The sequence below is a fragment of the Astatotilapia calliptera genome, chromosome 7 (assembly GCF_964374335.1).
Source record: "Astatotilapia calliptera chromosome 7, fAstCal68.1, whole genome shotgun sequence".
Taxonomy (NCBI): Eukaryota; Metazoa; Chordata; class Actinopteri; order Cichliformes; family Cichlidae; genus Astatotilapia; species Astatotilapia calliptera.
This window is the reverse complement of record NC_137428.1, coordinates 35,634,569-35,661,993: the sequence shown is the minus strand read 5'-3', so window position 1 is coordinate 35,661,993 and position 27,425 is coordinate 35,634,569. Positions and strand designations below refer to the sequence as shown.

The following is a 27,425-nucleotide window of genomic DNA, read 5'->3' as shown; positions in this document are numbered from 1 at the left end:
ATTGAACAATATAACATCTCTAGAGACAGTTAAATGCAACTTCCACTCACTTACAGTTGATAAATACACCAATCCAAAAATAAATAAATAAAAAAATCCACACATAAAAATGAAAGAAATATTAATTTTCTTTATTGACAGTTTCAAACATTGGTCCTGTGAACAGCATGCTGTAGCTCATTACTGTCACCAGGGGGTCAGTGTCACAAACAACCAGTCTGTGGACTATCAATGGCTCAGTCACAGTAGAGCAAGTATCCCAAAAGTCTCACTGTAAAGAACAAATCTTTGAGCTTAAAATGTAAGAAATGAAGGTGTAAAATTGGCAGCTCATTGTCCAGACTGTCCTGGAATTATAAAATGGAAGGTTTTTGTTACTTCAGAGTTCTACATTTTTATTTTACTTTTTTTGTTAAAACAAGACAAAACTGAAAAACACAAATCGGGAACTTTTCTGTTGTTTAATTATCCATCACTCAGTGACTTTGTTGTAATGATCAAAGGTGAGTTCTTTAATGGGGGTAGGGGACTGAAACTCATGAAAATACTGTTAAAAAGTCCTACGTGTTTGTGTATTTATTACGCAAAAACATTTATTCATACATGTGTAATGACAAAGTTGAATCCTAATTTTCTAAGGTTTCATTGTGAAATGCATGCTCAACTGGGTTAAGATCAGGTGACTGAGGTGGCCATTTAACAATGTTGTTCTGGTACACGATCTGTCCAAAGAATGCTTTTGCAGAACTATGATGGCTGTCTTAGAAAAAAATTTTCTTCTTCTTTTAGCAAAGTCCAATCAACCCTTTCTATTCTTGAGACTTATGAATAGCTTGCACCTTGCAGTGAACCCTCTGTATTTACTTTCATGCAGTCTTGTCTTTATGGTAGATTTGGAAATCGATACCCTGACCTCTTCAGGTATGGATATTGTTAACTTGGCTTGTTGTTGTGAAGGAGTTTCTCATCACCACGGAACTTATTCTGGGAACATTTCTCCAGTACTTTCTTTCTCAGGATGCACAAAACCTTTCCCTTTTATAATATTTTGGCAATTTATCAGATGGGTTGGGTTTTTCGGCAGCTTTTTATCATTTTATCCAAAACAAATCTCAAGCCACCTTCACCCCATTCATTTAAACAGGTTGCAGTATCTTATTGCCGTTTAATGGTACCAAAGTTGCCTTGAAGACGGCAACTGACAGCAAGTTGATGCAGACCATTTTTCCACCCAGTCTCCAAACATCATTTTCCCTAGTGATTAAGGATAAGTGAGTGTCTGTGCCTTATAGTAGGTAAAGTAGGTAAATACCTTCACAAACAGCCACAAAAGCAGGACTATGAGCAGTGTAGCTTTAATAGTATTTATTAAAGTTTGTTTTCAAGTCATGTCTGTAGTTTTCTCATGCCAGTCACTGTAGTCTTAAAGAAGTCGAGTCACCTTCTTCTCAAGCTCTCAAGATAATAAAACCGGAATTGAAAACTAAGTATCTTTTTTTGTAATTTATGTGATGATGATGGGTGGTATCAAGTATCAGGCCCAGGTCCAGAATTAGCACAGGAAAGACTCCTATCCAACCCATGGGATGTCTTTAGAAAATGTGAAAGAACATAAAATGTACTTACTTTATGGACCATCTGGAGAAGCTAGATGTGCTACCAGGATTTTTTCCTGTAATTTGACACATTTCTTACAATTTAAGCTCCTGCACAGACATGCTGAAAGATTTTCCATTTACTACAGCAACATTTCCTCATGTGGAAAAATTAAGATTTACTTCTAAAACTGCATTTATATTAAGATATCTCAGGGATTAAATTTGTACTTAAACTTAGCTTCCCTTAGAGAAAGACAACCTTCAATGCTCCAGCCCACAAGATCAATCTGAGTCTGAGCCAGGAGTCTAGCATGCCTACCTTACAGTATGCAGACACAGTTGTGTCAACCTCTCAGTCTCTAATATTACTCCAAAGCTTCTTGATGCAGGTCACTTTGACAAATTTGATCAGACTAATTTTTTGTACATTTCACGTTAGTTACCTAGTGATCCTTGTGTATGGACAGTCCGAATTTTTCTTATTATGCTGGCTTAACGTTAACAGGCAAGTCTTGTTTGGGGGCTTATTAACCCCAATCCAGACTTTAAGCTAAAGTATGAAAGACAAGAACAAAATGACGAGCCGTGACCTCCTTACCGTTTAGTGGTGAACATAATTTATTTACAATCGTACAATTTATTCTGTATTATTAGAAGATTAAGCACACGACAGTGTATAAATAAAGAGGTTTGTACAAACTTGCATGACTGAAAAGGGGTCAAAACCAAGATGATGAAGCAGCCTGACCAAAAATCAACTGAAATGGTAAATTATTGATAACTAACTTCACTAAATCACTACCTCATTCAACACTCCCAACACTGTCAATTCAACTCACATTAAAAACATGAACAAAACATTCAATAGTGAAGTAAGATGATTATTGAAGGAGCTAAACCCTCCCAAATGTTTTAGTGTATGACACACTAACCAGACATCCAAAGAAAAAAATATATATAAAAAAAACAAAACAGAAATCAATGTGAGAGAAAACGGTCCAACTACCTTAGGTTTCTGGGAAAGAATATGAGCCAGAGAGAAACAAAGTCCAAGAAGATAAAAACTTACCAAACTCTGGCAAGACGGGAGGGTTAAACACTGACTTCACAGAGCGACGGCTGCAAACGGAAAAGCAAGATATCCATTTTGCTACTCAAGCCAGCAGAGAGCAAGCACAGCTGAGAAGTCCCAGAGTCCAAGGCCATCACAGCCCCATTCCACGCGAAGTTCAAGCGATTTCAGGAGGATCACAAAAACCGGCAAGGTAGGTTTTTTTTTTCCTCCCCCCTTCACTCTAAAGGGTAATCACATTTTTCTCCAACATCAGCCGGTTACTGTGACACAAAACCACCTCACTTCAATCCCAACATTTCTTTAGTTCAATAAAATCCTGTTAAAGTGTTTAACTCACACACAAATAAGAAGCTGAAAACATGAACATCCATGCACAGGGGGCCCCAAAACACCCTGATGTGTAACAAAAGAGAAAAAAGAAAAAAAAAAACCAAACAAACAAGTCCTTTGGGAGGAAAAGTTGGGCTAGAGTCCATTGTCTGAAAGGCGATCACTTCCAGGCTTCAAAGTCAAACTCCCAGTTTTCATATTCTCTGGATCTTTTCAGCAACTACAACGGGGTTCTCCTTACGGATCTTTGCGGCAGCTTCAGCTTTATAGTCGTATGGACAGTTGTGCTTATCGGAGTAACGGTGAATTCCGCAAAACAGATTTCCACAGCGACAGTCAAAACCTGAAACAGCAGAAAAGGAAAGGAAAAGGTCTTAGAGGATGAGGCAGGGGGGGTAAAAAATGATACCAGAACACACCACTGTCTTTCACAGTTTTTTGATTTTACACTTTTTTTTTTTTCTTCCCTAAACCCGGACTTTTCCAAACAAAACACAAATCTTAAAGTCAACCTGTTCTGCTCAGTTCCATCTCCATGTTTTTATTCTTGGACTCAACTTAAGTTGTTTTACGTGGCTTGCGGTTCAAAAATAATCCTGATTAGTTAAGCCTGAGATGCTTGATTTGGATTTTCTTTGTTGCAGCCTCCTATTTCTTCATTGTCTTCATCAACTGGTGTCTTGGTACATCTGGTGACCAAGTTCCCTCTAAGCTGCGCGTGTGCGCACAAAAAAAATAAGAATAAAATCCAACCTGAATTGAAATTAAAATAAATGTGTAACAATTCATTCTGTGCCGTTTTGCAGTGTGAGTCAGTGACAGGTGACTGGCTGCTCCAGCCAATAATGTGATTCACATTCGTATATACGCAGCTAAATAAAGTCGTTGACAGGTTATGACAGCGTCCTTATGTGCCGCCACCAGTGTTTTAGCTAGGAAAGCGGTGTGGCCAATGTGGAGTGAATACACGCTAATGACAACGTGTGCAACCACTGGAGATGTGAGCAGGACAGACGGAAAAATTGACGGAAAAAGTGTGGACTTCAAACTAGGGCTGTGCGATATGACCAAAATCTCATATCCCGATATAAGACATCTATCATCCCGATAATGATATAAATCACAAAAATTTAACATTTTCTGTAAATTCTGTGAATCTCGGGCAGCTCGACTTGCGTGAAGTGTTTTCAGCTGGGCGTGGTATGCCTGGAGTCCAGTGTTTTAACCGATGCATGAAACGATTTTAGACATAAGTTGTAAAGGCCGCAGTTTTCTTTGTGAGTATTTATTACACAGTGTGTAAGCGATCACTTTCTAACACAACACCTGGAGCTAAGTGGGCAAAACAATCGCATGAGTGCTGCTGTTTGACTGAGGAAGAATAAAGTAGTCGTGGTAAACCAATCACATGACCACTTCAAGATGACAAAGCAACAAGGTGATATAGTTTTAAAATTGTGTTGATAGGCCACGTAAAACCAGAGTCAAGATAAATATATACGCGGGTTTTTTCCTCAATAGTTTTGTAACGTTTACCGTCAGGACAGCGCTAGCAAGCACTCTCTGCTTATGACGAAGAAAATACAAAAAAAACCCCCAAAAAACCCTGCCCTTTCGTGTTGGTGGAAAAATGCACCATATTGACCATTCAAAAAAAATGATATGGCAACATGACGTTTGGTTGTTTAAGACGAGGGGGGAAGACTGCGCACCCGCCAGAGAGAGAGAACGAGAGAGAGAGCGAGAGAGCACGCGAGCAACTTTTGAGATGTGAAGGATTTGTGACGTTTTGTGTGTGTAGTGTTGTGGATAGTTTTGTGTTGTGTGTCAGAACAATGAGGCGACTGCTGTCTCCAGGTAACAAACAGGAGTGATACACCTGCTGCTGTCAGACCTGCAGGTATCAGGCTGTGATGTTCTCCTTTATAGTGAACAGAAATTATTTTTTTGGAGTGGCACAAATAATTTCTGGCATCTTATTGAATGCAGAACAGCTGATTGTTATACAAATAGTTTGAAATGGTTATTAAAAAAGGTAAAAGTTAAATGGCTGCAAACAACTTTGTTTGCAAAACTTGTCCATATGATTTTAAAATTGACAATTTATATTTGCATTTAAAGTTATGAAGTATGATTCAGTAAACATGTTTGTGGTTGTTACAGTAGAAAACATAACTTTTTCTACTCTGATTTTATGTTTTTAGATCAATTGTGTTAATACAGTATGTCAAAATGAAAACATGAAAAGAATGATACTAAACACGGTAAAGTAAATAGTTTTTAAAGGTGAAATGTAGAGGAAAAATCTAAAGTAGTGAAAAATAGCCAATTATACCCTGGACCCCAGAGGGTTAAAAAAAATAAAAATATTAAAAACAGTAACTAATAGTTACTTTTGAAGTAATGAATTACTTTTAGAATCTTGTAACTCAGTTACTAACTCAGTAACTAGTAACTATAATTAATTACTTTTTCAAAGTAACTTACCCAACACTGTAAACGAGTGACCACTGTATACAAATACTGAGAAATATACAATTTGAAACCTCTCTTTTGCTCTGAGGCGCAGAGGAAAATATATCGACAAGACGATGAACATCATCTACAGATATGTTCGGTAAATGCCCAAGACATCTTGAGAAATGCAAATCGCCACTTGATTAATCCATTTGGTTGACTTGTTTTGGAAAACCGACAGTAAACAAGGAGCAAATATCACACCGGAAACAAAGTGCTATACAGGAGTTTCTCCACCGGAAGTAGAATATGCTAAGGTGCACATAGTCTATGCTGGTGTGACCACAGTGCACATGTCTGCCGTTGCTCACAATGGTCCAAGGGTCCGCGCAGGGAGTTTGTGTTTGCTCAGACATATGAGAAATTAGAGGGAAAATTGCTAGTGACTTTAAAAATCCATCCATCTCTTTGTGAGACATCTTACCTGTAAGGCCAACCTTTTTACGACACATGAAGCACCGATTCTTCTTGGGTTTGGGGGGCTCGGGGGATTTGGAGTCTTCACTGCCAGCAGTGGAGGGATGCGAGGCTGAGACGGCTGGCTGACTCACAACTGGAAAAAGAAGGAAAAAAAGACTAGACTTAAACTAGAGCTAGGCCTTCGTATAAAGGTTTGTAAACTGGGTGGTGAAAACACAAATATTCACCATTTCTTTCATTTCTACCTTAAATAACCTCATACTAATGACACGTTTCTCATTTCATGGTAAAAATAAGGGCAAAAGCAGAACATAAATCTGTTAGTCACACTTTTCCACCCTCAGGACTGAACACTCAGTAAAGTGGTTGTCTGTCTATGTGTTAGCCCTTTGACAGGGTGGCGACCTCTTCAGGGTCCCTCTGCCTCTCGCCTTATGACAGCTGGGATAGACTCTAGGCTCCAGGCTCCAGCCAGCCCCGATTCAAGAGAATGGATGGACGGAGAAAACAGATCCATTTTTAGTGCCCACCTGGCTCTATGAGCTCCACTTTACTGCCTGACACTCCTTTCTCTTCAGAGGAGAGACTCATCTCAGTCATCTGTTGTGTTACAGAAATGGCAGGTGAAATCCCACTGCAAAGGATAAAAAAAGGAAAATAAATAAATAAACAGATTTAAAGTGGACCTATTGTGCTCTTACTTTCTGTCATGTTTATACTGGTGCTCATGCTATGTACGAGTAATCCCTGTACTAAATGCAGAAGTTTTTTTCTTCTCTTGAATCTCTATGACGTCACTTTAAATGGATATCCCCAGATATGATTTTTTTCAGGCAGAGAAATAGCCAATCACAGAGAAGTCTACTTAAAAGGAGAGGATCTAAAACTGCTCGTTTCAGACAGTGGGTGTATTTGTGAATTCGAATTGTGAATCATGCTAAGCTGCTCTACAGTAATCAAAAAATACATATATGGAAATAAGCAGAACAGGTCCGCTTTAATATTCCCATGTTCCATATATCAAACGTAGCATCTCAAACACACAACACGTTTGAGATGCTACAAAAGGATCCATTGTTTTAGGGACAAAGTTTCTGCAGGTTTCCACAACTTAAATTTCCAAAGACCATTTTAAAAGCATTGTAAGTGGAATTTAAGCTGCAAATACAAGCAGCTGAAACAAGTTGCTGGGTTCAGTCTAAGAAACAGAAAATCGAAGCAAATTGGAGCAGAGCTGCTGCTTCTACACGATTTCCTTTGGAGGTTTTCAGGGCATGCCCAAGCAGAAGACACGAGGCAGACCCTCAACCCTCTGAGATGATTATACTTCTCATCTCAGAATCCCCCAGGAGAAATGGGGCTAAGGAGAACGACAACTAAATGGTAAATGGCCTGTATTTGTATAGTGCTTTTCTAGTCCTTAAGGATCCCAAAGCGCTTTACACAACCTGTCATCCACCCATTCACGCACACATTCACACACTGGTGATGTCTTGCTCAAGGACACAATGACCGAGACTGTCGTTGTGTCCGGGGCTTGAACTGGCAACCTTCCGATTACAAGGCGAACTCTTGAGCCACGATCGCCCCAACGGAGAATACCCTGCTTAGCTTACTGCCATTCCAAGGTTAGATAAGCAGAAGACCATGAATGGATGAAACTACACACAGTCCTGAATGGCCACAAAATTATTGTACAGCTGTAAGAGACTACTGATTCGCCTGAAGGAAATCCCAGTTTTTACCTCTACATAAACCAAATCTTGATGGTTGCTGATGTTTTACATTCCTGCCATAGATGCCACTTCCTGTCACTGTTTGACAGGCACCCTGCTGGGTCCACTCACCTGAGTGCCTCTGTGGCAGCAGCAGCATCAGAGGCAGCGGCGGCCTCAGCTGCCACCTCTGCAGCAGCAACTGCAGCAGCCGCAGCATTATTCAGGGTGGCCTCTAACCTCTGGATTGCAGAAGCCTCAGCTGTGGAGCTGCTGCCTGAGGAGAAATAAATCACAGCATGCCACAGTGAGACACAGGGGATGAAGGCAGAGCAGCTGCACACAGACGAGGAGAAGAAAATAAAACCTGAGGTCTTACCCACTCCACTCAAAGAACCAACTCCTCCATTATTCTGTCGTGACAGGTGCTCCTTGTGGCACACGGAGCACATGCCGTTAGTCCTGGGGTTGCCATAAAAACCACAGCCAGTGGCACAGAGCATAGGAACTGGGCTTTGATTGGTCTCCTGGGCCATAGCGGTATTTCTGCCACCTGATGAGCTGACCTGGAGACAGACATACAAAAAATAAAAGGCATTGTTACCGCAGCAGAGTCACATAGCACAAAGACACTACTGAAGAGGAAAGAAATGACCATGTCCTGAACCTAAAGCAGTTATATTCACATCTGTACCTGATGTGTAGCCTTTTTATTAAATCACTGACTCAGTTGGAAGCTGTTCCAAATCAGCTGTCACGAAACCCATTATCACCATCAGCCTCACATGTTTACATCTCATTATGTGTAATAAACGCAATTATTCGTTATTCTTTTGGGGACATAAATTTTAAAGAGCAGCTAATCACTGAAAACCTCTCTCCAGCCAATAATTGAGGTTGTTGCTTTACTTTGTGCGAGTTTCACTTCAGTTTAGTATTCTCCCTGAAAAGTTAGCTAGTCGTGTGATTTATAAGGCTGCATAATATCTGGATGTTTGCTCACTGGACCCTCTGATATTTGCATTATTTTAATGTGAAATAAATTCTTAGCTTGTCCAGCTGATGTTTTACTTTATTAAGACACTTATTACATGGTGTTCTATTGTCATTTATTTTGGATTTTTATTTATTAGGTTCCTTCATCTTATTTTTTCTACTCATCCAAGTTAGTAACTAATTTGTGTATTTGACATTTTGAAATAAATTTTGAGTCATTTTACTTTTTAGCTATTCTGTTATAGGTCATGTGTGCTGCAACAGGAATTTCAACTTACCTATATATAGAATCTGAAAAATAAAAACTACAAAACAAAATGTGTGAAACTAAATATTAGTTTGTTCCAAAGTGGGTTCAAACAGGAAAGGGAGCAGCAGCAGAGTTCACAAGGAAGGAAGCTCAAACGAACATCAATCAAAAAAATAAAATAAAAGTACAAACTGTGACTGCAGTGGAATTTTTATTGTTTTTAATCCCCTATTTTCACGTCACTGCAAAAGAAGAGGTCTTTCTCTATTGTGACTTTACTCCACTTAAAAAGGGCTTAGACAAATGACTAAAGACCACCACAAACATAAAAAAAGAAAAAGACAAGCCCACATTTTTTGACGCTTCCCCAGTGACAGTACACAACTACAACATGTAGATTTTTCCCTAAGCACCTACGCATCATTACCTCTGGCACTTCAGCCACTTTTCATACCCAAAAATAAAAATGAATAAAAACCCATGGGAGATATCCTACTGCTTCACAAGGACAGCTTTCTCTGTCTTTGCTATGTTTAAGTGTGAGCGAGAAGCAAGGCTTCAGAGTGGCAGTGAGAAGGACTACTGAGACCTTCTGTTGCTTTTAGTTTTCCTCTGACTGACCATTGTAGCTTAAATCACAGTATAACCATTAACTAATATGGACGGTGATTATTAACTTTAGATTACATCAAACCCCAAAGACAATGTATAATGACAAATAGTGATATAAACCCCAACTATGAATATTTTTTGTACTAAAACCCCTTGACATACTAGTGAAATTTACTCATGAAATCTTCACTCAGATTTTAATCTAATAAAATAATGCCCATTAAAACTTGACTTACTTCCCTTTCACTGGAGCTTCAGGGGACACCTCACTATTTTCTAATAATAAAATTGCTGAGGTGTAATCACATGACCTGAGCCTCAAGTGCCATGAACCAGATAACAGTGTTGAGGCACACTGTCAACAGCCTTGGTTAGAAATGTTATTTATTTAGTGTGTAAACCAAACAGCATTCTTGACCTTTGCTTGAAAAGAGTGCAGAAGGACAAAAAAACAACAAAAAAAACAAAAAAAAAAAACATCTTTAATCAGTGCTCAGACTACACAATGATTTCTGTTTCAATGGTCGCTCTGTCAGAAAATCACGTCTTCCTGACAAATGAATCATGTCTGTGGCAATAAATGGTATTTGTGTGTGCCCACACAAGCCTGTAGTTGAAAAAATTTATGCAGGACACCAATGTCTTCTACAGATGGTTGAGGTCCAATTACAGTAATCACCCTGAAAGTATGAAAATCCTTCAACAGTACAAACTGAGCCCAATCTAATGGGCAAGGTTAAACTGCCCATGCAGGTACTGTAAGAATTTGCCAAAAGTTGCCAACATCAGCATTGCTGGCATCAGCAGCATTGCATCCTTACAGGTTAAATGTGCAGCTATGATTGATGGTCATTATCAAAGTTTTCTTGACCAACTGGCTCGTGACAAAGCATTTCCAAATTATTCAGTAAAATGAATCAATTTAAAATAAAAATATAAGCATAACTAAATCAGAAACCTTAAACAATTCAATGACATGAATAAAGCCAAATGAAACCCAAGTGAATTTAAAAAAAAAAAAAAAAACACTAAATAAAACAAAAAAAGAGAACACGCAATAAAAATGATTAGATAACTTCTTCTTACCCAAAACTGAAAGCAGCTTGCTTCAAAATTACCGTAATTGTCGGGCTATAAGCCGATACTTTTTGCACAAGCTTTGAACCCTGCGGCTTTTAGTCAGGTGCGGGTTTTCTATGGATTGTCCATGATTTTTGTCATATCGTAAGACGATTTGTTTTGTTTGTTCCGCTGTTGTACGGCACTACGTTGTCTGGCGGAAGGGCATGTGATCCGACACACAGTATCGGGGTTCAAGAGTGGTATGTTGGTCACGTGTCCATCCGCCAGGCAACATAGTGCTGTACAAGTAGCGCGAAAAACAAACTTCAAAGTAGCGCTATGTGTTCAGCGGGAGTCGTGGATGACGAGCGGCGATAAACTTGCGAAAAGCAAGTTATGCTCAACTCCACCGGTGGAACCTGACAGCGTGGAAAAGTGTGAAAACATCCATGATCACCAACGGATTTCAAAGGGCTGGACTGCTGCATGATGGAGAGGAGGACACCGCCACGGCCCTTCAGAGGGTGTTCGACTCTGACACTGACAACGAGGATTTCTTTGGTTTTGAAAGTGACAACGAATGAAAGAAGCGGAGAGTGGATGATGAAGCCACCCTGAGCCTGTTCGTATCCGACACTGGAGGAGAGGACTTTGGTGGTTTTAGTGCGCAGGAAGAAGAGAAAGATGGTGGTGAATGACTTGACTTTTCTTCTTGTTAAAGCCATGTCACTGCACCTGAGCCTAAAAGGTAGTCTGAATCTGTTTTTCTGGTGTGCTGTAGGTTATTGCTATGTACTACATTTGTTACTCATTTATGAAGCACAGTACATGTTTCGTACTTGTAATTACCGCTACTTGTGCATATACCTAAAAAGTTATGCAAATATGTACCCATAACTTGTTTTTCAAAATATTAATAAAAGTGATGTCTCCAAACAGCCATCTCTTTCCTGACAATTCTCTTTGTGCATATTCTCTTACATATGATAAGTCAACATTGAAACACCTGCGGCTTTTGGTCAGGTGCGACTAATGTATGTACAAAACAGGATTTTCCACTGATTTTAGCTTGTGCGGCTAATATTCAGGTGCGCTTTGTAGTCCGGGAAATACGGTAATCAGAAGAGATCTCAGTTAAAAATTGATGAAAGGGCAGGCAAAAGAAAGTGCCAAGTAAAACACAATGAAATGCTAAATCAAATAAAAATGCTTTATAAGATGCTGAAAAATACTTTTGAATAATAAAGCTCACATAAGTTTAAATGAAAGTAACTATGGGTTTACTAAACTAAAGTCAAATATAAAGCTACATCTTAAACTCTAGATACCACATTATTAAATAATACTTTTTAAGGAAATAGCCAAATAAAAGAATGAAATGCTAAACTACAGAGAATTCAAGTAAAAAAATCTAAATTCACAAAATACTAAAATGCTCATTAAAAAAAAATAAAAAAAATGCAGACTGTATAATAACAATGCAAACTCTCTTCCTCAAAGCTGAGAACAGCTTCCTGCCAGGCAAGTTTAGTCTAGTAAACAGCTGCAGCAGCCTTGTGATGACAATGATTTTTATAGGAAGTTGTGAAGATCTTGCTTCAGGGAAAATCAACTGTCTACAGTTACAGTTTATACACAGTGGAAGCAAAAGGGGAAGAATTCCCATCACTAAGTTCATATCCTGGTGAGTTACACTAGTCTTTCTCCTCTTCCCCAAAACTGTGGATAGTTACAGACCACTGCAATGTGCAGCTTCACGTGTGTTCATTGCAGTGTGACTACAGACTGCGGAGCTCCGCTTCCAGCCAGGCTCACATGGACATGTGCATGAGGGCTTTCCACTGTCACAGGAGTGCAATGTGACACACACACACACACACACGTTACCTCAATACACCAAGGCTGTGAACACATCTATTTATAGACAACCTCAGGAGTGCTGCAACCAGAGCTGGAACCCTGGCTAAAATTTGTATCCACGTCAGAGACAAGGTTTCTCCTTAAACATAAGAACAGCCCACACACACTTTGCTGGAACATGCAGGTGGAGGAATTTAAACAAAGGGGTGACCATAAAAATTCATAACAACACCTGTGGATAACACAAAGAGCAGCTGGAGCACGTTTATCACCCAGACAAAAGGCGAGTCACTCCTCAGCCATACTTCTGCCTTAATCCCAGAGCTAAACACGCATTTATATATCCCCAAAGGGCTCAGTCAAGTGAGGAAATATCCTTCATCTTCAACTACTTCACAGCACACAAACAGGGCCACACAACCGTTTTACTTCTACAAATCCACTGAGTCATGCTAGCAAGCTAATGCACGCTGTTTGCGTTTTAACCCCCCTTTTAAAACCAAACATTTAACAAATAATTATTCCTCATGGTGTTTGGTAACACTGTGGGTATTTTTTCAAGGTAAAGCTGTGATTTAAAGGGTTACATAGAAATACTAGACAGCATGCTCCTTGCTAAGTATGACTCTTCTGATCTCCCCGTTAGCATGCTAAAGGCAACCTGCAGCTAGCAAGCTTAGCGTGACTAGTTTGCTTTGTTCGCTCTTTTGTTGTTTGTTTAGAGTCACCACAAATTTTATAAACAGAAGTCTCTACGATTCTTAAATAAGAGAAACAAGGGGACAAAATACACACTAAAAATAAGTGTTAAAACATCACTGCTAATTAGACACAACCTAGGGAAATTCAGATGCTACTGCGAGCTGCGGATAGATTTAAGTTGAAAAAAGGAGATTTTTAGAAAGGAGAAAGACCGGTTTTTAAATAGCTGTAAGGTTAATGCCAGGTTTAGCAGCTATATAGCCTCTTAAACCTATTTAACGTGTAGTCTTACCCTTGGAAAACTTTTTAAGGACACGTGTTAAGCAGTCAGACAGTCACTCTTTAATCCTCACTAATTAAGTAAGCCAATTTTACACCAACGTCGACGTTACTCGTTTCGGAAAATGTGCTTTTTAAACTGGTTGTAGCTACAATTAGTCCTAGACTGAGACACTTCCCGAAACAACTACTAAGTAACTAACTAACCAGCAGACTGCGGTTTAACTACTCGGTGTTATCTTACCTTTTCGTGCCAGAGAAACGCTGTTTTGTCGGCTAACAGAAACACCTGGATTTCTCTTGGAGCTGACTAACTAGGGCCGTCTAGGTTTAATCGTCGCGTGTGCCCGTTTCTTTTCGGTCCTCTCTCCGTCTGGGAGTGATGTTAGCTGCTCCCGCTGACGTCCTCAGTGTAGGAGAGGTAGTGGCATCTGTTTAGTTTTACGTGTTACGTTTGCGTCCTCTCTGCCTTCCGGTACACGTCATGAAAATTGTGATCCTCTGATTGGAGGGCATGGTTGTTGGCGAAGAGCCACTAAAGATTTCAGGACAGCAGTCCTGGTTTCTACAAACATACCTTTACCCCACATAAACAAACATCTATGTAGAAAAACAGATTTCAAAACATCAACACGGCACTAAAAGTAATGAGATCAGACAAAAACAAAACAGTACAAAACTTGGCACATCTACATTGAGTTCCACAGGTGATGCTGTAGTGTTTCCAAGGGAGAAGACTGGTCTTGACCAACATTAAAAAGACCACTTTGGACTCTTACTAACATACATACAGACAGATCCGGTACACTGATGACACCCTCACACACCGAGGAACATGTAGCAGTTTTTGTCAGAAGTTTAAATACACAAATTATGAACATGAATGTCAAGGTAATTTTATGCTTTTAATGACTTATTTGAACTTTTTTAATTTTACAATGTAACTCTTTTTGTTTAAAAATTAATAACTGGGTCCACAAGTTTGAATTTATTTTATATTTAAATTCACGCAAGATCACCACACTACACTAGCAAGGGAGGGCCTTACTAACAGCAGAGATCAACAACCCAGCAATGAACCTTAGCCACCACCTTAAGTACTGGCCTGCTGATGAAATCCTTTGGAACAGGTTGCTGCTTGCTGCTTGCTGCACGTTCGTTCAACCAGAGGCGGTAACCACTGTCCCTCCCATGAACACAGACGCAACCTACCATAACATTCATGACCATAATGAGCGCATGTGGACTTCTGACCACAGCTGCATGTAAGAATGTTGTTCATTGGCAACAGCTCAGAATTCAACACTAATTGCAGTAATCTCTGGGAAGTCACTTTCTTTTTCTGTGAGTGCTGAAATTCCAGTCAAACACTCAGGAAAACCACACGAGCATGATAACCAATCAGGGGTGCATGCTGAGGCCTCTCCTTTACACCGTCTTCACATATGACGGTGTGGTCTCCTTATAAAGTTTGCATATGACACTACAGTCATTGGGTTGTTTGCTAATGGAGAGGCGGTGACATAGAAGTGTCAGGCCTGGCGGTGTAGTGTCAAGAAACAATCATTCTCTAAATGTAGATAAGACCAAAGAAATGATTACACCACTGAGGCAGAGATAGGGAGTAAAAACCTTTAAATTTTTCTCTTACTTGATCTCACAACACTCGGCAGCTTCTGAAAAATTCTTAGAAGGCTGATGGAACTTTGGCATGTCACCCAGAAACGTTTACACAGTTGTAGAGCTAAGAGCGTCATCGCTGCCTCAGTTACAGTGTGGCGTGGAGGCTGCATTGTTCAGGACAGGAGGGCTCTCCAGCGTGTGACAAAAACTACACAGTACGTCACTAGAGCAGCCTTCCCATCACTACCACTCTTTCTTGAGTAGAGTGCAAAGTACATATAAGGTTACTGGACTTTTGGTGAGGTCCCATTGTGATTCCGGCTGCTCAAGAGCCCTGGGTCTTTATTGTATTTTTTTATAATGGGTCTAATGTTTTCAACTGGCACCTTGCCTCAAATGACCTCAGCAGCTCACAGGACAGCATAGTGGGACATTGTTTTACAGAGTTTCACACCTTGGCACCAGTGATGGTAATAGTCCATCCCTTTTTTCACACTAGGGAAACTCACATGACTGATATCGCCTCAACAACCCGAAGGACGACCTCCAAGAGAACAAAAACCATCCTGGATCAAACCACTGGGATTCTATGTCACTTGTTTTAGAACTGAAGAAGCCTCTTGGATGACCAATAAGAAGCCCAGTTGCCTTCTTTTCAAGCACTTGAGACTACCATGATATGGATGACTTGTACCCTTCTTTCATGATAGGGCTTTAACCTGAATTTGTGGATGAACTGTGTTTACAGACACTGATTTCTGGAAGTGTTCATGAGTTCCTGCAATGATTCCCATGGCAGAATCATGCCTATTTTTATGTGGTGCTGCTTGAGGGCCCAAAGATCACATCTATTCAATATTGATTCACAGCCTTGTCCAGTGCCACAGACATGAGTCTGTAGAGTCTCTGAGCTTTTTCATCATATTATAGTATGCACTGTAACTTAAGTCTGAAAATGCTCCACAATTTGTAAATGCAGTTTGCTGCACATTAGTGAACCTGTGCCCATCTTTACTTCTTTGAAATTCTACTTCTCTAAAATGCTCTTTTCATACCCCGTCATGTTACTAACCTGTTGACAACTAACTTTATTAACATAAAATCTTTCCATAGCTGTTTTTCCAGCCTTTTGGTGTCCCATTTTTTTTTGAGACGTGTTCCTCCCATCAAATTCAAAAGAACTTTATTTTTTGGTAAAATTGTATGTTTATGTTTCCTGTGTTCTGGTGTAAATATAATATGGATATCTATGATGCGCATCTTATTGCATTCTGTTTTTATTTACATTTTGCACATTTATTTATTTTGATATTTTGTAATTTGGGTTGTAGAATGCATTTTCTTATTGCCAAGGAAACAGAGTCAACTTTACATTTATGTATCCAAGCAAAAAAAGTAGAGTGTATCTACTTTTTGCTAAGTGGATATGTTTTACTTGGTGAACAAAGGCATTTAAAGATACATGGAGATCTAAAGAGCTAACTACTGTAGCTTATTTAATGGATGACAAAAGTAAAGTGTTATATCGTGAGTTATGTGAGAAATTCCTTTTGAAATGTAGACTTTTAGAATCTATAAAAGAAAAATAAAAGCAAAAACAGCCTTTATCGTTCAAGAAGGCATTTTTACTCTTAGGTGTCTCATGTACTAAGGCAGCTCTGTATAGCAGAAATGGACTTTTATTACATTAAATGAAATAACAGAGCTTAAAAAATATAATGTTAAAGAAAGTCTATCATACTCAAAATGAAAAGAATTGTGTTCTGAACGAATTTGAGGCAATAGAAGTTAAAGTATAACGATAAAATACACTTTAAGATTTGATTCCTCTCCCTCTTAAAGTGACTTCTTATTAATTTATTTACTTACTTGAAATGCAGCGTTAGAGAAAAAGCGTATAAAAACAAGCAGGACGTAAAAGGAAAAGGAAATGAACGTCAAGAAAACAAATCACGTGACCATAAGTTGTCCGGGGAACGCATTTCAAACAGGTGCGTTCGACCAATCAGACGCCCAGAACAGTCTTAGGTCAGCGAATCAGCTTCCAGCGAGCGAGGATTTAAACCTCGCTCGCTGGAAGCTGCGTACCGTTCTCCATTACGACTATTCCCCTGTTTGCTGAAGCATCGCTTGTTTCGAAATGGCTCTCAGAGTGACCCGGGTAAGACTTTATCATCTCTATTTGTTACTTTTTTTAATCATTGAATCTGGGGAAGCACTTAGCTTTTTCTTTGTCTTTTTCGCTTAAAACCCCCTCAAAACGTAGCTATAGCCGTCGTTTCTTGCTTTGGGATTTCTTATCATGGAGCAGGTCGAGAGTAAGGGTTTCCGCTTAAGCCTCTTTAACTAAAAGATAAAAGCGTACAAACTGTTATAATCATTGTGATTTAACATTATTATTATTATTATTATTATTATTATTTTTCTTTCCTGTAGAATCGTTTGGCTTCCACCAAGGTCGACCTCGGTGGCAAGGCCTGCTCTGTGTCTGGGCCCACACAGAAGCCCCGAGCAGCCCTGGGGGAAATTGGAAACATCGCAGTTAACAAAGACGCACAGAAAAAGGTAAACATTTCATCCCGTATTAAATGCTTTTCTGTTAAATCTATGGAAAACAATAGAATTATGCAGTGAAATCATATGGGCATAGTGGCTTCCAGCTCTGATCTCAAAACGGTTAAAATGGCCCGAGTGGGGCCACACTTGCAACAACTGGCACAAAATGCTGAATTGAGTCAAAGCGTTGGACAAGGTAAAACTGGTTTACAAGTTTGTTTAAAAATTATAACGTCCTGTTAGGGTATGAAGGTATTCTTTTAAGCTTGTTGGGGTTTTTTTTCCACCTCCCTGGCACATTGTGCCTTGACTACACATGGAACCAGTTATTAGTCAGCATTTAGCCTCTTGCTCTAAAAGAAGCCTACACATTTTCCTGCTTTAGATTCTCTAATTAAAAAAAACAACCTTATCTCAAACAGAACAGGAAAACCCCTGAGAGTACAATGTGCTCAGATTGACTAAAACTGACTTAACTTGGTGATGTAGGTTTAAGTGCTGTTTAGACTAAAATTCAGTGTCTAGGTCAAGTTTTTATTTTGACCCTAGAGAGCACATGAGGTGGCTACAGGACTGCTGCTTAAATGGAGGGGCATTGATAACAAGAGAACTCACACTTGAGTGTCGCCCTCCTTTGGGCAACATTAAAATGGCAGCATAGCATACCTGCAGGAGTGAGTTAGCATGCTTCCTGCTGTGAGTTTCCAATTAAGAATGCACAGGGGGGAAATGCACTTAATGGGTTGTAATTTGTCTGGCAAGACTGAAAGCTCTAGACAGAAGAGGAGCTGGGGCTGAGATTGTCTAAATGAGGCTTAAAATCACTCTGGGAAGTGATCTCTATTTGAAAGTTAACACTAAATTGGTCCTATGTTCAGTTTTTTTTTTTTTTTTGGTAACGTGTCTACCTAGACTATTGAGTTTTCTGGCTTTAACATGCTTTTTTTTCCCCTTAGACTGTAAAGACTGAAGCCCTCAAGACCAAAGTTACAACCAGAGCTGAAAAGGCTGAACAGACAAAGCAAAAAGATGTCATCCCTGTTAAACCTGAGCCAGAGGTTCAAGCCCCACCTGAGCCAGCCTCTCCCACACCAATGGAGACCTCTGGCTGCGAGCCTGCTGACCTATGCCAAGCATTTTCAGATGTCATTCTGCACACTGCTATCAGAGATGTCGACGCAGATGACTATGACAACCCCATGCTCTGCAGTGAATATGTGAAGGACATCTACAAATATCTCCGCCAGCTTGAGGCAAGCAACTTAAAATAAAGGAATTTAAAGTGGGACTATTGAGCTACTTTCCCCACAGACCACTAACCATTTCTTGTCTGCTCAGGTTGAACAGAACGTCAGACAGAACTATCTGCAGGGTCAGGAGGTGACAGGCAACATGAGAGCCATTCTCATTGACTGGCTCGTGCAAGTAAATCTGAAGTTTCGTCTGCTGCAGGAGACTATGTACATGACCGTGGGCATCATTGACCGCTTTCTTCAGGTGAGTGAATCCTGGTTCTCCTAACAAAAGCTGTTAGTCCTGCAATACACCAGTCCACCTTTCATGGTTTTCATCTCACTAACGGCAACTATACCTCCCAACAGGACAATCCAGTCCCCAAGAAGCAGCTGCAGCTTGTTGGAGTGACTGCCATGTTCCTTGCGTCAAAGTATGAGGAGATGTATCCCCCAGAGATCTCAGACTTTGCCTACGTCACAGACAAGGCCTACACCACAGCCCAAATCAGAGACATGGAGATGACCATTCTGCGGGTGCTGAAGTTCCAACTGGGCCGTCCTCTCCCCCTGCAGTTCCTTAGAAGGGCCTCCAAAATTTATGAGGTTTGCAGCATATCTTGTGTCACAGGAATTGCTGATGGGTGACAGTAAGTGTTCGTGCAGCAACTTATTCCTCGTGCATGTCTTCACAGGTAACTGCTGAGCAGCACACTCTGGCAAAGTATCTCCTGGAGCTCACAATGGTTGACTACGAGATGGTCCATTTGCCACCTTCAATGGTGGCAAGTGCTGCTTTGGCACTCACCCTCAAAATATTGGCTGCTGGAGAATGGGTAAGTGCATCTGAAGGGTCTCAAGAGTTTTGGTGTGTCTGTAAGAAATTAAAGTTGTGTCCTTGCTAAAAGTTCCTAGTGGTAAAAACTAGGTCTGAAGTATTAGTATTTTCTTTTCATAAGAAAGGACCTATGAAGCAATGTCAAGAGTGATCCATAATTGAGTGCAACAAATGGCTGCCATAAAGCTGCAGTGCAATTGTTAACTTGTAGCACTTCCTGGCAAGTTTAATAATACTGGTGCAACAGAAGCTTGTCTGACCTTTGCTTACCCCAGACTTTAGAGCTGAATCTATGCAGAACATAAGTGGCTGACATGATTGTCATAATCTACACCTGTGCAGGTAATGGTTGCAATATTGCAACCATAAGTTTTATGAACTGTCATGGGAATTGTTCATATTTATAAAAGGACTCCTTGGATGAGTTTCAATATCAAAAGGCTTTGCTTTATGTGAAGGAATTGTCAAATATGTTTGTACATCTAGATCAGTAAATTCAAACTGACCCCTATACCTGCTTCACTGAGTGAATGAGTTGAATGCAGAGAGGAATTTCACCACAAGGATCAAAGTATACATATAATAGTGTGACTCATGCACATTTTGCTCAGCAAATCCTGCACAGATGCCTTCAAATTGTCTTTCCAGGATGTGACGCTGCAGCACTACATGGACTACACAGCAGAGAGTTTGATTCCTGTTATGGCACACATCGCCAAGAACGTTGTCAAAGTGAATAATGGGCTGACCAAGCACATGGTAAGCTTCTTGTACTTCAAATTTTAACTAATGTTAAACTTGACAAGACCTAACTACACTGGTGTCTTCTGCAGGCCATCAAAGGCAAATACGCCACCTCAAAGCAGATGAGGATTGCCAACATTTCGCAGCTCAAATCATCAGTGGTTAAGGACCTGGCAAAGCAGGTCACACAGTGAGATCAGTGTCCTTGGCACCATGTGCTGATTTGTACAGATGTAAATTAACTTTTTAACCTGACCATGGATCTGCACACCAAGGATGTCACTAGTTTAGTACTTTTGTGTGTTTGGTTTTTTGTTTTTTGTTTTTTTGGGGGGGGGGTGTATTTTTACAGCCTGCCCAAAGCACACCACAAGTTTTAAGTTTGACCTGAGCTACAAAATGGCAGTTAATTCTTCTAAGAGTGACAGCTGGGCTACATGATCAGACTAGTGCAAGGCAACCATTTTTGTTTCACTTATTCAAAAGTACTCAAGCACTAATCTTATTAGGCCTGAAGACCTCTGACCCTGCACCCCCTCTAAACTGCTGCTGGTGTTTAATCTAAAACTTGTGGTGTGAATTGTATGGTCAGCAATGTGACTTTTTAAAATTTTTTTCAGTGGATGTGTTGTGAAATGTACAGCAATGCTTTTTAAATCAGTTTGGTTTTTGCATTCTTACTATCTTGTTCTTAAAGGATTTATTAAATGGCTTTGACCAGAAAGCTGCCTGCCTTGTTGTTCCTTTCGATCTCCACTAGAGGCTGCTGTGAGACTGTTCAAGCATCTTAAAGCTAAAGTACAAGTGAGGTTGTCGAAGTGCCCACAATGAGAAATGTTGACTTTGCCCTGCTGTACTTCAGTTTAGAGCTATGTTAATATTTGGTGACAGTACAGCTTGCATCAAAACGGCTCTTGATGTAAAGTGTCCCTTCATGATGGCTTTTGTGACTTCAGGGAAGCTTAAAGCAGAACTCTGGGACTTTCAGTTCACGTTAGGTCACTTCCTGAGAGTCTTATTTTGCTTTAGGGCCAAGGGCTGTCCTTAGATTGGAGGCTAAAACGGGCACTTTGACTGGTAACAGACATCTTTTATCACCCAGAGGAGTCTTTACAGGTTATGCATATAATTTTGGAGGTAGTGCATGAGCATTGGGGGTCTAAGTTGGCACAATCATGTGCCTTTCCAACTAGGGGTGATCTGAAGTGTTCTCCAGTTGAAGGTGCAGTCTCGAAAGCCCTACGTTTGTCTCTAACGAGGGGAAACAAGACAAAAGGGCCTTCAGACTTGACTACATGCAAGGCTCTTTTCAACATGTTCTAAATGGGACGATGCACCAAGCCCAACACTGCTTTGCTTCTGAGATCTGACATCAAGCGTGCTCAGGGTGGAATGTGTTAGCCCTGCAACAGACTGGCGACCTGTCCAGGGTGTACCCTGCCTCGTCCTAAGACAGCCGAGAGAGGCTCCAGTAACCCCCGACCCTGAAAAGGATAAACGGATGGCTGAATGAGACTAGTCCAGAGTGCGGTAGTTGTGCTTTTGGCAAAATTCTAATAAATCTGGGTTCACAGCTAGCAACTCTGCATCTCAAACCCTCAATCAAGAGCAGAACTGCACAAGCCTATACAGAGTTAGAATAATGGAGCCAAAGGGGTAACTTCTAAGTCCTAGAGAGAGAACCAGCTTTAATTGAGTGATGGTTCTCTACTCGTGAATGGTGCCTTTCACAGCTTTTTCACTGTAAACTAGCGTTTTGAACATCTGGATAAAGAACCAAGTCAGTTTATTTTGGATGTCAAAGCTAATGGCCGATGAAGATGCCAGTCTTTAGCTGAAACTGAACTAGGGCCCTTTTACTACTTATGCAAACACTGAGTTTAAACTTTAAAGTGCATTCTTTTTAACGGCCAGAAGGTGGCACACAGCCTTCCAGTGATCCCAAGGCTCCCTAGCTTTTTGACCTCAGCAAACACTTAACCGATGACTCCATGGGCTCAGTCATTAATCTGCAGTCTTACTGAGTCCAATTTGGAAATTATTCACAAGTCACTAGCTAATTTGAGTGCAGTTGCACAGTTCAGATCCACCCCTCAGTGATCACACCTGAATTCAAAACACAAAGGTAAAGACAGCAAAAAGGTGACATAGTTTCCTATGATATGTTCTGTGTGTACATGTGATCATTGTGAGCCAAAAGCTCAGACTACAGACGGTTTTCAATTCTTTTCATTTTTTTCTACTCCTTGACACAAGCTCTACTTGTGTGCTGTCCAAAATTTCTGTTTGCAAGGAGTAGCCCATCAGTAGGAAGATATGGCCTTCTTTCAGATAGATGTTGCATGAAGGGCCAGTATAAGGTAGTTTATGTGAATTATTTAAGATGTAAATGGATAATATTTATAGTGATTTAACAAAACATCTGCAAGCACACATGTAAAAATAGTATACAAGGCAAAAATGGAGTTCTATGTTATTTACGTTTTTAAATTAAATTCTTCAAGTAGTCTTCAGGAAAAGTTTTCCAGGTTTCTCGAGGGACATTTAAAGCCATGTTTGGATGTTGGCTGCCTGTTGTTAGGGTTTTCCCTCCACCTCAAAGCCTCTTAATTGTGTGGCATCATAATATATTGTTTTTTATTCAGGTTTGAGTTCATTCCTAACTCACAGCTGTATCTTTTTAATTACGTAACTTATTGTTTCTGTTTTTTGTTTTTGCTCTAATTTAAATTGAGCTATGTGAGCTAATTTTGTTATATTTTACTCAGCTCTTCCATTTTATGCAAAGTAAGTTTTCTTGGTTGTTTGCATGCAAGTTTTTACTTTTATTGTATCTTTTTTGGCTTACTTTATAACTATGTTTTAATTATTGTACTTTATTTTACCATTAATTGAGCTTTATTTTGTCTTCCTTGAAAATTTGTTTCATTGTATTGTATTTTGTTGAATGTGATTTAATGTGGATGGTCCTCCTTAAGAAACAGAAGAGAGCATCTCTGCATGATGTTTATTTATAAGGTTCTTCTTTGAAAATGGCCCAATTATCTCTGCTCCCCTTTTACATTTAAATATAGTAGTTACAATATCAGGTCACAGGATATTAATAACATTAGCTGTGCCTGTCATTCACAGTGAGATTGGAGAAAAGTGAGTTTAAATCCTCCGCTGTCTACAAATGGAATGAATGACAAATATACTTCCTCTGATTTCATTAAAACATTATAAAATGTTATGTTTATCTATCTTTATGCTGTCTGTAAATTCAGTCTGGATTGAAATGAGAGACAGTGTTTATTGCGCAAGTCTCTTTTGAAAAAGAGATGTGGACCTTAATGACACTATTGTACTTTAAATAACGGTAAATTACAGAACTCTTCCCTGTCCAGGAAATTGCTGTGAATCATTATTACAGACTTCCTTCCTAAGAAGCCGGAAGATCTCATGTAAGGTGTAAATTTGAAGACTCCTCACAGTAATTGCATAACATCAGGACACGTGTAGTTAAAGCTAATGGACAGGACAGAGTGGAAGCTATTATCACAGAAACCCATTCACAGCTGAAACCCTGGGGAACACCCCCTGCTTCATCAGTCCATTCATCCTCTTATCCTCAGGGAGATGTCCAAAGATCATCTGCCATCTGTATGACGTAAGGCACTCTGTACATCATCAGGATCATAAGGCCATCACTGCTACAGGCTTGCTGGATAACAGCTTGACTACATCTGTCGCAATACAGGCAGCAAGACCGGAAATCATCTGCTCAAAGGGGAAAAAACATATTACACATTTTGGGAAATTGGTTTTATTGTAGTTCATGTGCAGAGTTCAAAAAGTGAAATATGAAGATTAAGGTCCTTTAAGGTACAAGAAAAAAAAAACCTCAACTGATCTGAGAACCCAAGATGTACATCTGTTTCCTGACATAATGACATACAGGCTGTAATCCTGACACCTTAAGAGCACACCCCCTCCATCCATCTAGCCCTGTAGCCTCTGTTTTCCACAGAGACACATGATAATTAGTCTCAGTTATCCTGAAAAAAGCTGCCTTTTAAACCCGCAGATCAAACTGAGCATTCAAATTTTAAGGCTGAGGTCACAACTGGACAGCCATATCAGTTTACGGGACAGATTCCCCCTCTGCAGGGCTTTAAGCCCTACACTTGCAGCTGCCTGGGACAGTATTTGGCATTTTTCAGCGATATTTTGCTGTGTGACATTATTACAATGGAAAGTTGGATATGATAGCTCTTGTATTCAAGGCAATTCAGCCACTGGCACACTGGAACACCATGCTTGCAAATAACCCTAAAAATGTTTTATTTTATTTTATTTTATTTTTTTACCAAAAACTATATAAACGTGTCATCACTCTGATCTTCTCTTCTCTGGCTATCAAAATGTTTTTGGTTTAAAGGCACTTTTTGTAATTACCTACTGCACAATTTAACAAAATCTTCCACCACCAGGGGGTAGCAGTTTACCAGTTTTTCGATGTGTTTGGCTGTTTTTTAACTTACCTTGATTTCCTGAAGAAAGCCTGCTTTTTCCAGGCCACCAGTATCAATAAGAACTACTTATGATGTACCATCCTATGGTTCAAACTGATACAACACAAAAATACGACTGCCGCTTGTTTGACACATTAGATGGTCACAAAATATCCATCTAAGTCTAGATGACTGCTAGCCCTCGAGCCGTGAAAATAGGGGACACCCTACCCTTCGCTGCAAAATATAGAGGTAGAGCAAAGGTAGGAAAACTGATTATCCCCTAGATCCCTTGGATTCTAGTAGCTCTAGTATCTCTTAAAGATATACTTTACTGATTAATCTCAGATTTGACAGTCACAGCATTGAGACAATGCTTTTTTTAAGAGCATTGTCATGATACAATCACAGTATGGACAACAACATGTTCTTCCAGGTGTTAAACTATATTGTAACACCTGGAAGAACATTTGGCCCAACAGATGACTAAAACCATCAGACCTGATGTAGGTCTCTGTAGTGCGAATCCAAATGACCTGCAGATCAAAGCTGACTTAATTAGTGAAACATCTTGACTCCTGTCAGCAGGACTGACATTTGATTGATTTTGGTTATATTACTTTACAAAACCTTCTGATACTGATTTTAGATGGGAACTTCAGTAAACTGGTGATCAGATATGAGAAGGATGATTGCCTCCTCTTAAAAGATGTGCTCTGGCAGTTTTGGACACTACCCACTAACTCTAATGACTTTTACTCACACTAAGTAGATTTGGTGATGTGTTTTGGTGTTTCTTTTGTTCCAGTGACAACTATTGAAAACAAGGCTGATTGATGAGCTTGATTTTTAATGGATTTGGATAATGGATCATGGAAAATTGTGTAAACCCAAAATATAATACATTTATTGTTGAGGAAAACCAGCATTCATATTACTGCACTGTGAAAGCGCACCAAATTGATGGAATTAGATCTCCAGTGATATTTAACACACCTTTTTAAAGATGTTTATGCATTTGTGCAGATTTCTGTATCCTTAAAGCCCAAATGTGTCTGTCCTTTCCCATGTTTATTCAAGCTCACCCCATTAAACGAATCTGCAAGTCAGCATTGAGGTCCAGAAAGAATGTGAAGCTTGGCGGCATCAGACCGTTCAGAATTTCAGCAATACAGATTTCACCCACAAGCAGCTCATCCAAGAAGAGAGTAAAAAGTTTGGAGATTGCCCCCAAACTTCCAGTCTAAACATCGCCCGAGATGGGCAGAGTTTTAACAAGTGCACCCTTCAAAGTGAGTCAGTGCTTATTCTCTCCTCTCATCCTCCAAGTCTGTGCGCCTCAGTTCAGTAATGGCAAAGTCAAACAAACAACCGGCCTGTGGCAGCACTGTTAGGGTTTCTGTGGGGTGCTAATAGGTTGGCAGCTGGTGTACTGAATGAGGTCTCTGGAACTGAAAGTGGAGTGAAGCACAAATAAACACAGGGGGCATTCATTTTCACAATTTATAGATTTTCAAATAAAAATCACGTGCTTCCTGAACTTTATCGACCTTTGGCGTTTTAAAGTCAAACCGAGGAAACAAAGGCTCCCATTGTGGCCTGAACAGCGGTGTGTAGGAGCCAGGTGTGAAAAGGATTTTCTCCAGATCACTTTAAGCTCTGCTTGTACGGTCTGAATGCCGAGCAGGAAGTCACCTTATCATCACAGTCAAAGAGCTGAATGTTTGTTGAACTGCAGACGCCTTTTCCTTCCATGGTCAATGTACTGTGATAGGCATTTGGATGGAGAGCAGAATGACATTTCATAGCTTATATTTATTTAAAAGAGAGCGAAGAAATAAACCAGATAAAGCTTTAATTCCATGGAGTATAACTAAAACATCCAGAACATGCATGAGCAAAGAAATCAAGTTGTAATAAACCAAAAAATACCCTTCGTCTGGGTATTTTTGCTTTAAAAAAAGAGCCATAACCACGACTGTTCTGCTCATGGTTAAGGGAATTCATCTGTTGAGTCTTACATAACAGAAGCCTGCATTTTCCTGGTATTTCTGGTCATTTCATAAACAATAGTACATTTTATTCTGGAGAAAATTAAACCCCACTTTAAAAAATCTGATTAAAATCAAGGAATGAAGTGTTAAAGCTACTGCAGAAAGGCAGAACTTTATTACATGCATATTTTGGCAAGTAATTTTGTTTTGTGGAGACAAAACAAGTTATCTTGTTTCAGCTCTCAGAGATTGTTTTTGGCCACTGAGGAGCAACCCCTGAGCCAACGCAGAACAGTGTAGTAGCAGCAAGGCGAGGACTCGATTATTTGCCTTCCCCAGTTATTTTTTTTTCTGGTCTTCACTCAATAGGTTTAGGGATTAATGGGTTTGTCCAGTGATTTTAAAACAAGAGTAAACTTGTATTTTCTCACAGGAAGAAACCAGAAGCCAGGGAATCTCTATATGTCTTCTACACACAAATATACAGAATGTGAATCCAAGGAATTAGATTTTGGGTGTAGGAAGTTTC

The 27,425-nt window shown here is 39.8% G+C and overlaps 2 protein-coding genes across 2 annotated transcripts; one reads left to right on the top strand and one right to left on the bottom strand.

Moving 5' to 3' along the window:
- Window positions 1-2,198: 2,198 nt before the first annotated feature.
- Window positions 2,199-13,953, bottom strand: LOC113026031 (AN1-type zinc finger protein 5-like). The gene is made up of 6 exons (XM_026174426.2): window positions 13,661-13,953; window positions 8,035-8,221; window positions 7,788-7,932; window positions 6,471-6,574; window positions 5,945-6,073; window positions 2,199-3,346 (listed from the first exon to the last, which is right to left on the bottom strand). The coding sequence occupies exons 2-6, from the start codon at window positions 8,189-8,191 to the stop codon at window positions 3,198-3,200; spliced, it is 684 nt and encodes a 227-aa protein (XP_026030211.1). The 5' UTR covers window positions 8,192-8,221; window positions 13,661-13,953; the 3' UTR covers window positions 2,199-3,197.
- Window positions 13,954-17,042: 3,089 nt separating this feature from the next.
- Window positions 17,043-21,133, top strand: ccnb1 (cyclin B1). The gene is made up of 8 exons (XM_026174424.2): window positions 17,043-17,200; window positions 17,476-17,604; window positions 18,552-18,848; window positions 18,934-19,092; window positions 19,197-19,433; window positions 19,523-19,663; window positions 20,314-20,424; window positions 20,499-21,133. Exons 1-8 carry the CDS (start codon window positions 17,180-17,182, stop codon window positions 20,601-20,603), a joined length of 1,200 nt encoding a protein of 399 aa, XP_026030209.1. The 5' UTR covers window positions 17,043-17,179; the 3' UTR covers window positions 20,604-21,133.
- The last annotated feature ends 6,292 nt before the right edge of the window (window positions 21,134-27,425 follow it).

Coding starts and splice junctions, on each gene's coding strand:
- LOC113026031 (XM_026174426.2), bottom strand. CDS start 8,191: ATGGCCCAGGAGACCAATCAAAGCCCAGTTCCTATGCTCTGTGCCACT. Junction 7,933..8,034: donor TGGTTCTTTGAGTGGAGTGG/GTAAGACCTCAG, acceptor ATTTCTCCTCAG/GCAGCAGCTCCACAGCTGAG. Junction 6,074..6,470: donor AGTGGAGCTCATAGAGCCAG/GTGGGCACTAAA, acceptor TTCTTTTTCCAG/TTGTGAGTCAGCCAGCCGTC.
- ccnb1 (XM_026174424.2), top strand. CDS start 17,180: ATGGCTCTCAGAGTGACCCGG. Junction 18,849..18,933: donor AATATCTCCGCCAGCTTGAG/GCAAGCAACTTA, acceptor TTGTCTGCTCAG/GTTGAACAGAACGTCAGACA. Junction 20,425..20,498: donor ATGGGCTGACCAAGCACATG/GTAAGCTTCTTG, acceptor TGTCTTCTGCAG/GCCATCAAAGGCAAATACGC.